Below are 14293 nucleotides of genomic sequence, written 5' to 3'. Positions count from 1 at the left end.
CCTGTTTAAGCACGGAGCAAGGCAGAGAAGACTGGAGACAAATATGGAGTGGCAAAAGGAAGATACTCTGCACACATCTGCAAGGTGGAAGAGGAGGAGTTCCAGGAAGAGGGAGAGAGATTAGGGAGATAGGCCTGTCCATAAACATGTGAAAAGATGTTTAAATACATTAGTAATCTAGGAAATCAAATTGAAACCATAGTGAGATCATTTTATACTCATCAGATTAGTAAATAAGAAAAAGTCAAAATAATGCCAAGTTTTGACAAGAATCTGGAGCTGCTCATTCACTGCTAACTATTTTGGTAAATGCTTTGGCATTATTGAATACAGTGGACCATGCCCTTTGACTAGGGTTTTTATTCTTGAGTATTTACTCCTTTTTAAAAAATTTGTTTGTTTGTTTGTTTATTTATTTATTTATGGCTGTGCTGGGTCTTCGTTTCTGTGCGAGGGCTTTCTCTAGTTGTGGCAAGCGGGGGCCACTCTTCATCGCGGTGCGGGGGCCACTGTTCATCGCGGTGTGCGGGCCTCTCATTATCGCGGCCTCTCTTGTTGCGGAGCACAGGCTCCAGACGTGCAGGCTCAGTAGTTGTGGCACATGGGCTTAGTTGCTCCGAGGCATGTGGGATCTTCCCAGACCAGGGCTCGAACCCATGTCCCCTGCATCGGCAGGCAGATTCTCAACCACTGTGCCACCAGGGAAGCCCTGAGTATTCTCTTTTGGTAACTAATAATGTTGGGCACCTTATGTGCTTGTTGCTATCCTTTTATTTGTATTTTCTTTGGTGAAGTGTCTGTTCAGATCTTTGTCCATTTTAAAATTTAGTTTAAATTTAAATTGTTTATTTTCTTGTTTTTAAGTTGTGAGACTTATTATATATTCTGCATACAAATCCTTTATTAGATATGTGCGTTTGCTTTTTCTCCCAATCTAGTGCTTGTGTTTTTATTCTCTTAACAGTGTTTTTGAAGAGCACAAGTTTTTAGTTTTGATAAGCCAAATAGAAAGTACCTAACCATATCTGTAATTATGTGTAATATAAATGTTCTAAAAACTTCACTTAAAAGGTAGAGATTGTCAGATTGGATAAGAAAGCAACATGCGACTATCTGCTGCCTATAAGAAAGATACAAATAGAATAATATTAAAAGGGTGGAAAAAAGATACCATCCTAACATTAATCAAAAGAAATCTGGTGTGGCTATATAAGTATCAGACAAAGTAGGTTTCAGGACAAAGAATCTTACCATGAATAAAGAAGCATTTCGTAATGACAGAGGGATCAGTTTATTAAGAGGGCATAGCAGTCCTTAATGTTTATGTATTTACTAATGAGAGCTTCAGAGTACATGAAGCAAAAATAGAACTACCAAAAGAAATAGACAAGTCAAAATTATAGATGGAGATTTCAGCCCCCTCCCCCTTTCTCAATAACTGGTAAAAAGAGTAGACAAAAAATCAGCCAGAATATAGAAAACCTGAATAACATTATCAACCAACTTGACCTAATTGTCATTTATAAAACATTCCGCCTAATAACTGCAGAATACACATTCCTTGCAAGTGCATAGTTTATGATGGTAGACCATAGTCTGGGCCATAAAAAAAGTCAGTAAACTTACAAGGGTTCAAATCATACAAAGTATATACTCTGTCCAGAATGGAATTAAATTAGAAATCAATAACAGATATCTGGAAACTCTGCAAATGATTGGAAACTAAAGAACACACCTTTAACTTACTCAGAGATTAAAGAAGATATCAAAAGGGAAATTAGATAATATTTTAAACTGAATGAAAATGAAAATACAGTATATTAGAATTTGTGCGATACTGCTTACAGTCGTGTTTAGGAGAGACGTATAGCACTAAATCTATCTGTTAGAAAAAAAAGACAGGTCTCAAATCATTGACCTTGGCTTTTACCTTGAGAAATAAGAAAAAGAACCCAAAGGAAACAGAAGAAGAAAGGAATTAGTAAAAATCAGAGCAAAATCAATAAAATAGAAAACAGGAAAACCATAGAGGAAATCAGTGAAACCAAAAGTTGGTAATTTGAGAAGATCAATACAGTTAATAAACCTGTAGGCAAACTCAGGTAAAAAAGAGAGAAGACACGAATTAACCAATATGAAGAATTAGGTGATATCTCAACAGAGCCTACAGATATTGACAGAATAATAAGGGAAATTATTAACACCTTTATGCCAATAAATCTTACAACTTAAATGAAAACATTCCTTGAAAGACACAAACTACCAAAACCGACTGAAGAAGAAATAGAAACCTTTAATGGCCCTGTATCTATTAAATAAATTGAATTTGTCATTAAAATCATCCCACAAAGAAAACTTCAGGCCCAGATGTTAGTCACTGGTGAATTCTACCATTTAAGGAAGAAATAATACCAATTCTATATGTTATTTCAGAAAATAGAAGAGGAGGGAATTCTTCACAAATCATTTTATGAGGTCAGCATTACCCTGATACGAAAACCCTATAAGCACAAGAAAAAGCCACAGACTAAGAAAAAAAAGTATGTTCACAAAGCTGTCTTGTGAACCTAGATGTAAAAGTTCTAATAAAAATTTTAGCAAGTGAAATCCAGCATTATGTTAAAAGGATAATACATCATGACTAAGTAGGGTTTATCCTAAGAATGCAAGGTTTTAAATTTCTAGTTCTCCTTACTGATAAACCATATGATCATCTCCATTTACACACAAAATGCATTGGACAAAATCCAAATTCCTAATAAAAACTCCCAGAAAACTGCAAATAGAAAGAAACTTCTTCAACCTGATAAATAATATTTACAGAATAACAACCTACAGCTAACATCATACCTAATGATAAAAGACTGAATGTCTGCTTTCCTACTCTATTTAATATTGTACTGGGGGTTCTAGTCAGAAAAAGAAGTAAAAGGCATCCACATTGGAAAGGAAGAAGTAAAATTGCAGACAACACGATTATCTTATGTAGAAAATCTCATGGAATCTACCATATAAGGTACTAGAACTAATAAGTGAGTTTAGCAAGGTAGCAGGATACAAGATAAATACAGTCATCCCTTGGTATCTATGGAGGATTGGTTCCAGGACCCTGTGGATACCAAAATCTGCAGATGCTCAAGGCCCTTATATAAAGTGGTGTAGTGTTTGCATTTAACTTATGCACATCCTGCAGTATACTTTAAATCACCTGTAGATTACTTATAATACCTAATATACATGTAAATGCTGTGTAAATAGTTGCCAGTGTGCAGCAAATTCATACTTCGCTTTTTGGAATTTCTTTTTCTTTTCTTTCTTTCTTTTTTCTTTTTTTTTTTTGTTTTTTTTGTTTTTTTTTTTTTAAATTTTTTATAGCTACTTTATTTATTTATTTATTTATTTATTTTTGGCTGTGTTGAGTCTTTGGTTCGTGCGAGGGCTTTCTCTAGTTGCGGCAAGTGGGGGCCACTCTTCATCGCGGTGTGGGGACCGCTCTTCATCGCGGTGCGCGGGCCTTTCACTATCGCGGCCCCTCCCGTTGCGGGGCACAGGCTCCAGATGCACAGGCTCAGTAGTTGTGGCTCACGGGCCCAGCTGCTCCGTGGCATGTGGGATCTTCCCAGACCAGGGCTCGAACCCGTGTCCCCTGCATTAGCAGGCAGATTCTCAACCACTGCGCCACCAGGGAAGCCCTTTTTTTTTGTTTTTAATGTTTTCAATACATGGTTGGTTAAATCCACAGATGTGGAACCCGTGGAAATGAAGGGCCCACTATACAAAAAACCAATTTGTATTTCTATGTGTTAGCAGCAAACAGTTGGAAATCGAAATTTAAAAATTCAATACCATTTATAGTAACATCAAGAAATATGGAATACTGTGGGAGTAAATATGACAAAAGATGTGTAAGACCTATACACAAAACTATAAAACATTGCTTAGGAAAGTTAAAGAAGGCCTTAAATGATGGAGAGGTAGACTTTGTTCATTGGTCAGAAAACTAAATATTGTTAAGATGTCAGTTCTTCCCAAATTGACGTATAGATTCAACACAGTAGTAAAATCCCAGCAGCTTGTTTGTAGGGATTGCCAAGCTGATTGTAATGCAAAAAACCTAGCCAGAACAACTTTGAAAAAGAACAGCAAAGTTAGAGTCCTAATGCTATCTGATTTTGAGCCTTATTGTAAAGTATTAAGACGGTGTGAAATTGGTATAAAGATAGACCGGTAGATCAGTGGAACAGAATAGCATCCGAAAATAGATGTGAGCGCGCACACACACACACACACACACACACACACACTCTCTCACTCACTCACTCTCTCTCTGCTGATTTTTGATAGAGGTGGAAAGGTAATTAAGTGAAGAAAAGATAGTCTTTTCAACAGATGGTTCTAGAGAATTGGATATCCATATATATAATTTATTTTTTTAGAAAATGGAAATTCTTGAACTTTATTTACACATTTCTCGGGTTTGTGCAGTAGTTGCCCTTTGGCATTAGTACATTGGTACATGAATTATGAACTAGATTGTGATCATTTTATTTTTTAAGATGTCATATTTCAACCTGGAGATCTGAGAAATAAAGTTGGAAAAAATCACTGTGCTTGACTACTTTAGAGTTTCAGTGACTTTTGTCAGGTGAGGTGGAATGTGTATTGGATAATATATTCTAAATGTTACCTTTATGTTTCTAGTTCTTAATATCTTTTTTTCCTTAATATTTATTTATTTATTTGGCTGCGCTGGGTCTTAGTTGTGGCATGCAGGATCTTTAGTTGCAGCGTGTGGGATCTAGTTCCCTGACCAGGGGTTGAACCTAGGCCCCCTGCATTGGGAGCGTGGAGTCTTAGCCACTGGATCACCGGGGAAGTCCCCTTAATTATTATCTTTGATTCTTTCTCCTATCTCCCTTATAGGTTGGGAAGGAAAAAATGCTAAAGGTGAGGATTGTGAAGATTCATCCTTTGGAGAAAGTGGATGAAGAGGCCACTGAGAAGAAATCTGATGGTGCCTGTGATTCTCCCTCAAGTGACAAAGAGAATTCTAGCCAAATCGCTCAGGACCATCAGAAGGAGGCAATTGTGAAAGAGGATGAAGGAAGGAGAGAGAGTATTAGTATGTATGATAGTAGCTTTCCTTAATGAGTTATGCAACTCATATTATGTGCAAATCTTTTTGAGTTCTCTAGCAATTAAATTTGTAATTGGGTTTTGTTGATATATAGACATGATTTTGTCTATTTATGGTTCAGAAAACAACTAAAATACCTACAAAGTGAATCAAGATTTAAATCTCCCTACACAATTAAGACAGTTGGGAAGTCATTTCCTCTAGTTGCTTGGAAATCTATGTGCACATACCTAGCTACTCAAGATGGGAAAGAAAGTTTGCCTTCCTTTTCTCTTTAAGTTGGAATTATGTATATGTGTGGAAGGGGGGTGATCAGAGTAGGAGGGATAAATTCTAATCCCTGTTTCTCTTCACTTTGCAAGCCAGTGTGATGGTTTTGAGATACTTCATTTTATCTATATTCCGTAACTCAAATTCCTCTCAGATGGGAGCTGCCAGAATTCTGAAACACTATATCTGAAAGTAATTTTTAGGGACCTGGAGACCTAACGTAATGTTTTGAAAGTTGAAGAACTGAGACATTGCCCATTGGAAAAATAAATTGTCCTCTGAGGTCGTCTTTTTTTTTTTAAAATCTGTGTCAATAAGGAATTTGACTGGGATAGATATCTTCTGTCTCCAAAAATATGAGTACTCAAAGGGTTCATGTATATTGATCCCCCTCCCCAAGATTGTTAGAGGATCAAATTTTACCTCATTATTTAACTATTACAAAGTTTGAATTAGAACATTTCATTAGAATGTTATGCTGTATGTCTTCCATTCTATTCTTTGTCTCTCCAGATGTTTTGGATATGTGCAGATGGTTTTAAAGGAATGTTCTTATCTAGTCCCGAGGAAACTTCTGAGACTCGTCTGCCCCAGTTGTTGATGCTTCAGTTTTGTTTTCCACTCTGCATTTTGAATGCTAATGTCTATGTTTTTCAGTTTCTCTTTTCCTTCTTTTTGATACTGAAGTTTTCTAACATGTATATTACTTATAATTCCCAAGACTTGAGGTTGATAAGTGTTTTGGTTAGGTGTTGACTGATGATATGTCTTCTTTTTTTTTTTTTTTTTTTTTTGATGATATGTCTTCTAACACTTCTTCTAGAATCAGATCATTGGAATACCAATGATGTGTTACAGTTGTTAGTTTTATGCCTTAAACATTGTGTACTAGGAACCCCTAGTTTTAGGCTTTGGCTTCTTTTTTAGGGTGTTATATGCCTTAGTTTAGGTTTTAATTTTGGGATATAATGTTATTGCTAGTATGTGGAAAGAATGGTAGGCAGGCTAAAGAATGTTATGATGTACTCTGAATGTTTTCAGGGGGGAAACTGATTAGAATTTCCATAGAAATATGAGAGACAAATTCCAGTATACAAAATGTTTTCTCACAAGGTAACCTTCCTTCTACTTTATGGGAGGAAAAATGTATTAGGCAGGAACTTTTCAGTTTTGTGTTTTTAACCTCACTGTTACGAATGTCTGTGTTCTTCCTTCATCTCAGAAGAGAGCTGTCTGTCCTTCCTCTTGGTCAAGATACTTGTGCTTTGAATTCCATTCCTTCCTGCTTTCTCAAGGATTGGGTTAACTGTTATTATTCTACTCTACAGTGTTTTTAACCTTCTCTCTAATGGTTCTTCTCAACTTATAAACAAAGTCCCATTTTCTAAAAACAAAAACATACCCTCCCTTGATCCTGTTGTTCTATTTCTGTCTTACTCATTCAAGCCAAAGTTCTTGAGAATGTTGTCTCCACTTTCTGACCATCAGTTTATTCCTTATGCTATTATAGTCTAACTTCTGCCTCTTTACTCCTAAAACTGTTCCTAATAAGGTTATGGGTGACCCCTAATTGCCAAATCCACTGATTTCTTCTTAGTCCATTTTACTTTTCTTTTACATTTAACACTGTTGGTCACTCTCAGATCTTTTAGTTTATTTGATAACCACAGTCTCCTATTTCTCTAACTACTTTTCTTTTTTTATTTCCTTTTTCCCCACTGCCATTCCTTAGATTTTTTTCATATGGTTTTGTTCTGCCTTTTTATTTTTCAATACATCATCATCTACTTGATTTCTAAGGCAGAAAACTTGGAAACCTTTAACATTCCCACATCTAGTTGGTTACCAAGTCTGTCTTCTTGACTGTTTTCTTCACCATTCTGATACATTAATCCAGATGTTTAAGATTATATCTTCTGATTCCCTTTCTTCAGCCTCACCTTCCCATTCTGTTCATTTTCTAACTGCTGAAAATGCTCTTTCTTTTTCTTCATTTTTTCACACTAGTGCTCTTTCCAAAATGTACATCTAGTTAGATCAAAAATCCTTTGTTTCCCTAGTGTCCGTAAGACAAATTCCAGCCTATATGAATGGTATACAAGGTTCGTTATAATTTATAAGCCCCTACTTACCTCTGTAGTCTGATTTTTTTAATTGTACTATAGATCATATTCACCTGTATCTCATTATTTGCAGTCTCTGAATAAGTCATATTCTTTCTTGGTCTTCCCTGCCTATCTTCCAGACTAAATTAGACATTGCTTCTCTCTTTTTGAGTATTTTTCTCTCTAATCTAGTATTTTTCTATACCAACCTCTATTATAGTATTTACCACATTGTACTGTAATTATTGTTGACTGCTCCCATAGACTTTAGCTACTTGAGGCAAGGACTTTATGATTTACCTTTGGGCCCCATCACTCAGTGCTTGGTTGCAGAGTAGGTGTTCAGTAAGATTACTGAGTGGATAAAATTAAAAGAATTATTTTTTTCACTAATTTTCTATTGATTTGACTAGATGACAGAGCACGTAGATCTCCACGAAAACTTCCTACTTCATTAAAGAAAGGAGAGAGGAAATGGGCACCTCCAAAATTTCTGCCTCACAAATATGATGTGAAACTACAAAATGAAGATAAGGTTAGTTGGCAGTTTATATTAAACCTCTTACATGTAGTAGATGTTGTTTAAGAAAATATCAAAGGTCTAGTTTTCTCGTAGAAAATGTGCTAAAGAAAAATGTAAATAAATATGTTTCTACAACAAACTCTGAGTGGTTTTCTGGTCTTTGTAATTATGACTTTAAATTGTATTGTCTTTCCTAGGAGATAGCATGCTTTTTCCTTTTTAATAGGAATTATTAGGGTGTAAGAGTAGTTTACATTTGAGCTTCAAACTTAGTTATTTGAGAAAATAAGACTCTGTTTCCAGTGGTTATGGACTTCCTGAGGAAATAGCTCTTCCCAGTTAAAAGCAGAGCAATTTGTAATATAATTAAACTCAGAAAGTGAGTTAACTCTAACCAGTGCTTTTTCAAGGAATCTGAAGCTAATAATCTAAAATGGTAAATACCCTTTAAATAACTTAGTACTATGTTTTATTGATTCTAAGATGTTCAACTTTCATATTTTTACATTTCCAGAATCAGGATATGTATCTTTTTTTTAAAAATTGAAGTATAGTTGATTTACAATGTTGTGTTAGTTTCTGGTGTACAGCAGAGTGATTCAGTTATACATATATATATGTATATTCTTTTTCATATTCATTTCCATTATAGTTTATTACAAGATATTGAATATAATTCCCTTTTTTATACAGTAGGATCTTGTTGTTTATCTATTTTATATATAGTAGTTTGTATCTACTGGAATCAGGATATATCTCAATATCAATTGGCAAGAATTCTTTTCTTTGTGGTACATAATGTGTCTTTCATTAATACCATCTTAGATTTCATGAAATATGCCATGTTGCTTTTGGGTACTCTTATTCCTGTATGTGTAAAATCTCATTAGAAAGAAGTGGGAGGGCGGCTAGGTGTGGAAGGCAGCTGCACATTTGTCTTCATGTCTAACTGTTTTATAGAAGAAACAGCTATGGCCTGAGAAATTAAATAATTCTATCAAAGTTCCTAATTTAGTAAATGAGATTAAGAAGGATTATAACCTGGATCTCTTGCCTCTTTAGAGTGTTGTTTCTTTCCCACGTCAGAATACTGACAAGTTTTATTTCATTTTGTCTCATTTGTTTTATAGTTAGTGACCTGAAGACATTACTGGATTGTTAGGATTTGTTTATATTTGAAAATTGGGTGTTAAATACAGTTTTTCACTAAGTTTCTTAGCTCCCGTTCAGCAAGGTGGCTAGTTAAAACATTATTGCTGAGACCTCCTTGGTGGCACAGTGGTTAAGAATCCACCTGCCAATGGCAGGGGACACAGGTTTGAGCCCTGGTACGGGAAGATCCCACATGCCGCAGAGCAACTAAGCCCGTGCGTCACAACTGCTGAGCCTGCACTCTAGAGCCTGCAAGCCACAACTACTGAAGCCTCCGCGCCTAGAGCCTGTACTCCGCAAGGGAAGCCACCGCAATGAGAAGCCCGCGCACTGCAATGAAGAGTAGACCCCACTCGCCACAACTAGAGAAAGCCCGCGCGCAGCAAAGAAGACCCAGTGCAGCCAAAAATAAACAACAAATAAATAAATAAAAGAAAAATGAATCCCTTATTGATGTACCTTTATGTAGTATTCCCTTCCTTTTCCCCCCTCCTTTTATAAACAATTGATGATGACTTTCCATTTACTTCTTTTTTAAAAAAAAAAAAATTTATTTATTTACTTATTTAGCTGCACCGGGTCTTAGTTGCAGCATGCAGGATCTTCGTTGCCTCGTGTGGGATCTTTAGCTGCGGCATGCAGGCTCTTAGTTACAGCAGGCGGGATCTAGTTCCCTGACCAGGGATCAAACCTGAGCCCCCTGCATTGGCAGCATGGAGTCTTAACTGCTAGACCACCAGGGAAGTCCCTCCATTTACTTCTAAATTCTTAACAAGAGGAACTGTTGGTTCAACAGATATACCCATTTTTAGGACTTTGATACATATTGACACATTGCCTACAGATATCTTTAACATTCTGTCTCTGAAAATTATTCTCCTTCTATCTAGTATATAAGCTATTTTATAGGTGTAATGATGAGTTTTCCGGAGAGAATATAAATCTTTGTTCTCATTGGTTAATTGCTTTTTACCCCAGTAGTGAGTTATTTTTATTTGTTAACCTAGATCATCAGTAATGTGCCAGCAGACAGCTTGATTCGTACAGAACGCCCACCAAATAAGGAGATACTTCGATACTTTATACGGCATAATGCATTACGGGCTGGTACTGGTGAAAATGCACCTTGGGTGGTAGAAGATGAATTAGTGAAGAAGTATTCCCTGCCTAGCAAGTTCAGTGACTTTCTACTTGATCCATACAAGGTAAGGTCACTTAATTTTTGGACAGCAGGATGGAACACTATTGAGTGAATTTATTTTCTCTCATGGTTACAGTAGATTTTGAACTGTAACTTCAGATAATGAATTCAAATTTTTCACGTATATCTATTTCATATAGGTTGTGATTATAGGGTTGGTAGGGAAGAGGCCACACTGAATATCTCCTCTTCTAATTTGACTTATATTACTATGGTTGCATAATTAAAACAAAGAAACAAATTACATGCATGTGCTTTTTTGTCTCAGATCTTTCTTGGAATGAGGTATGGTATTAAAAAAAATTATTTTTGCAAATTGATTCCTAAAAATGAAAACTGATTTTGTATGTCAGATAAGAAGATTAAATATACTGCCAGCCTTGAAAAGGACTAGGTATTGCTTTGTATGACAGATTAGTAGAAAATCTAGCACTTCTATTATTTTTCCTTTAATTATCTCATTTGATTTTCAGAATATTCTTTTTTTTTTTTTTTTTTTTAAGATTTATTGATTGATTGATTGATTGATTGCTATGTTGGGTCTTCGTTTCTGTGCTAGGGCTTTCTCTAGTTGCGGCGAGCGGGGGCTACTCTTCATCACGGTGCGCGGGCCTCTCACTATCGTGGCCTCTCTTGTTGCGGAGCACAGGCTCCAGACGCGCAGGCTCAGTAGTTGTGGCTCACGGGCCCACCTGCTCCGCGGCATGTGGGATCCTCCCAGACCAGGGCTCGAACCCATGTTCCCTGCATTGGCAGGCAGATTCTCAACCACTGCGCCACCAGGGAAGCCCCAGAATATTCTTATAAAGTTGTATGGTATATATACATTAATTTTCATCTCTTTCTTGTAATTATGAAAAACTAAGGCTATCTTACAACTGAGTCATACAACTAAATTACTTCAATTATCTTACGTTGATATTGTTAACAAAAGTATATTGAGAAATAATTTTATTTCTTCAAACATTGGTAAAGACCTCCAATCGTAGTTTAGCATTAGCATGTTTTCTTATTCTAGACCAGCACGATCAAGCATTATCTTCCATTATGCTCTTTAAATTTTTAACATTTGTGTAAAAAGAAAAATTTAGGGATTAGTTGACTTTTTCTAGATCAGAACTAAAATTTCCATGGAACACTATTTAGTAAACCTAAACTTTTTCTTTTTATTATTATTTTTTTCATTGGCGTATAATTGCTTTACAGTGTTTTGTTAGTTTCTGCTGTACAATGAAGTGAATCAGCTATATGTATACCTATATCCCTTCCCTCTTGGACCTTCCTGCCACCCTCCATCCCACCCATCTAGGTTGTCACAGAGTACCAGGCTGAGCTCCCTGTGCTATACAGCAGGTTCCCACTAGCTATTTTACACATGGTAGAGTATTTATGTCAAACCTAATCTCCCAGTTCATCCCACCCTCCTCTTCCCCCCATGTCCACATGTCCATTCTCTATGTCTGCATCTCTATTCCTGCCCTGCAAATAGGTTCATCTGTAGATGAACCTAGAATTTTTCTAGATTCCACATATATACGTTAGTATACAATATTTGTTTTTCTCTTTCTGGCTTACTTCACTCTGTATGACAGACTCTAGGTCCATCCACATCTCTACAAATGACCCAATTTCGTTCCTTTTTATGGCTGAGTAATATTCCATTGTATATATGTACCCACGTCTTCTGTATCCATTCATCTGTTGTTGGACATTTAGGTTGTTCCCATGTCCTGGCTATTGTAAATAGTGCTGTAATGAACATTGGGGTACATGTGTCCTTTTGAATTATGGTTTTCTCAGGGTATTTGCCCAGTAGTGGGATTGCTGGGTCATATGGTAGTTCTGTTTTTAGTTTTTTTAAGGAACCTCCATACTGTTTTCCACAGTGGCTGTATCAATTTACATTTCCACCAACAGTGCAAAAGTGTTCCGTTTTCTCCACACCCTCTCCAGCGTTTATTGTTCGTAGATTTTTTGGTGATGGCCATTGTGACTAGTGTGAAGTGATACCTCATTGTAGTTTTGTTTTTTTTTTTTTAAACTTTTTTGGTCTTTATTTTATTTTATTTATTTATTTATGGCTGTGTTGGGTCTTCGTTTCTGTGCGAGGGCTTTCTCTAGTTGGGGCAAGTAGGGGCCACTCTTCATCACGCTGCGCGGGCCTCTCACTGTCGCGGCCTCTCTTGTTGCGGAGCACAGGCTCCAGACGCGCAGGCTCAGTAATTGTGGCTCACAGGCCTAGTTGCTCCGCGGCATGTGGGATCTTCCCAGACCAGGGCTTGCACCCGTGTCCCCTGCATTGGCAGGCAGATTCTCAACCACTGTGCCACCAGGGAAGCCCCGCATTATAGTTTTGATTCGCATTTCTCTAATAGTGATGTTGAGCATCTTTTCATGTGCCTCTTTGCCATCTGTATGTCTTCTTTGGTGAAATGTCTATTTAGGTCTTCCACCCATTTTTTTTTTTTTTTTAATTTATTTAATTTATTTATTTATTTTTGGCTGTGTTGGGTCTTCGTTGCTGCGCGCGGACTTTCTCTAGTTGAGGCGGGCGGGGGCTACTCTTCGTTGCGGTGCGCGGGCTTCTCATTGCAGTGGCTTCTCTCATTGTGGAGCACGGGCTCTAGGCGCGCAGGCTTCAGTAGTTGCGGCACGAGGGCTCAGTAGTTGTGGCTCACGGGCTCTAGAGCACAGGCTCAGTAGTTGTGGCACACGAGCTTAGTTGCTCCGCGGCATGTGGGATCTTCCCGGACCAGGGATCGAACCCGTGTCCCCTGCATTGGCAGGCAGATTCTCAACCACTGCGCCACCGGGGAAGCCCCCACCCATTTTTTAATTGGGTTGTTTGTTTTTTGGATATTGAGCTCCATGAGCTGTTTGTATATTTTGGAGATTAATCCTTTGTCCGTTGCTTCGTTTGCAAATATTTTCTCCAATTCTGAGGGTTGTCTTTTCGTCTTGTTTATGGTTTCCTTTGCTGTGCAAAAGCTTTTAAGTTTAATTAGGTCCCATTTGTTTATTTTTGGTTTTGTTTTTATTTTCATTACTCTAGGAGGTGGGTCAAAAAAGATCTTGCTGTGATTTATGTTACAGCGTTATCTTCCATTAGGCTCTTTAAATTTTTATCATTTGTGTAAAAAGAAAAATTTAGGGATTAGTTGACTTTTTCTAGATCAGGACTAAAATTTCCATAGAACACTATTTAGTAAACCTAAACTTTTTCTTAAATATTTTTATATACTGAGCGGAAATTTTAATTTGTTTTCATTTCATTGCTGTAGAGTTTTGGAACTGTGATACAACTTTCGGTGGTTATAACAGGAACTTACTATCTTTACTGTATGAAAATTGTATATAAAATCATCTCTAAATGGGTTTTAGACTCTTGGATCATTTGAGTCCTAAATATTTTCTTCTTTTTAAATTTTACAGTTGTCTTTTATGTATTTTAGTTCAGTGATTCAAATATGTGAATAACATGAAAGAAAGACTGAGTATAATTTATGGGTAAAAGGTCTTTGGGTTTTATTAGAACAAAAAAGCTGATCCACAATTTTTGTAGGAGCCAGAGACTTAGAATTCCAGGAATTTATATCTTTTTTGTTTGTTTTGTTTTAGGAATTTATTATATCTTGAAAAGCAATTTCTGAAGAAATTGGCTACTCTGAAATTTTCTAATGAGGGCTTAAAATATTAACTTAATGAATTTTGGCTGTAATTCTGATTGAGACTAGAAGTGCAAGCTTGTTTACACTAAACTGCTGTAAGAAGGCAGCAGTGAGAGAAATTCTGCTTAGTGAGAGAAATTGAGTCATGTAAGATACCAGTCTATAAATTCAGAGCATATACTTATCTTTTAATGTATTTTGCATACCTTAAACAATAATTTCTTATTGCCCAATACT

General features: G+C 36.6%; 1 protein-coding gene across 1 annotated transcript in view; it reads left to right on the top strand.

Moving 5' to 3' along the window:
- The window catches only part of BAZ1B (bromodomain adjacent to zinc finger domain 1B), a 67874-nt gene that overhangs the window by 15265 nt on the left and 38316 nt on the right, over window positions 1–14293 (top strand). Inside the window, exons 4-6 of the mRNA XM_057528505.1 lie at window positions 4924–5122; window positions 7926–8047; window positions 10195–10392. Of these exons, the coding sequence (XP_057384488.1) occupies window positions 4924–5122; window positions 7926–8047; window positions 10195–10392 (519 nt within the window). The remainder of the gene's footprint in view (window positions 1–4923; window positions 5123–7925; window positions 8048–10194; window positions 10393–14293) is intronic.

This window comes from Balaenoptera acutorostrata, chromosome 15 (assembly GCF_949987535.1).
Source record: "Balaenoptera acutorostrata chromosome 15, mBalAcu1.1, whole genome shotgun sequence".
Classification (NCBI taxonomy): Eukaryota; Metazoa; Chordata; class Mammalia; order Artiodactyla; family Balaenopteridae; genus Balaenoptera; species Balaenoptera acutorostrata.
This window is presented reverse-complemented; position numbering and strand designations above follow the sequence as displayed.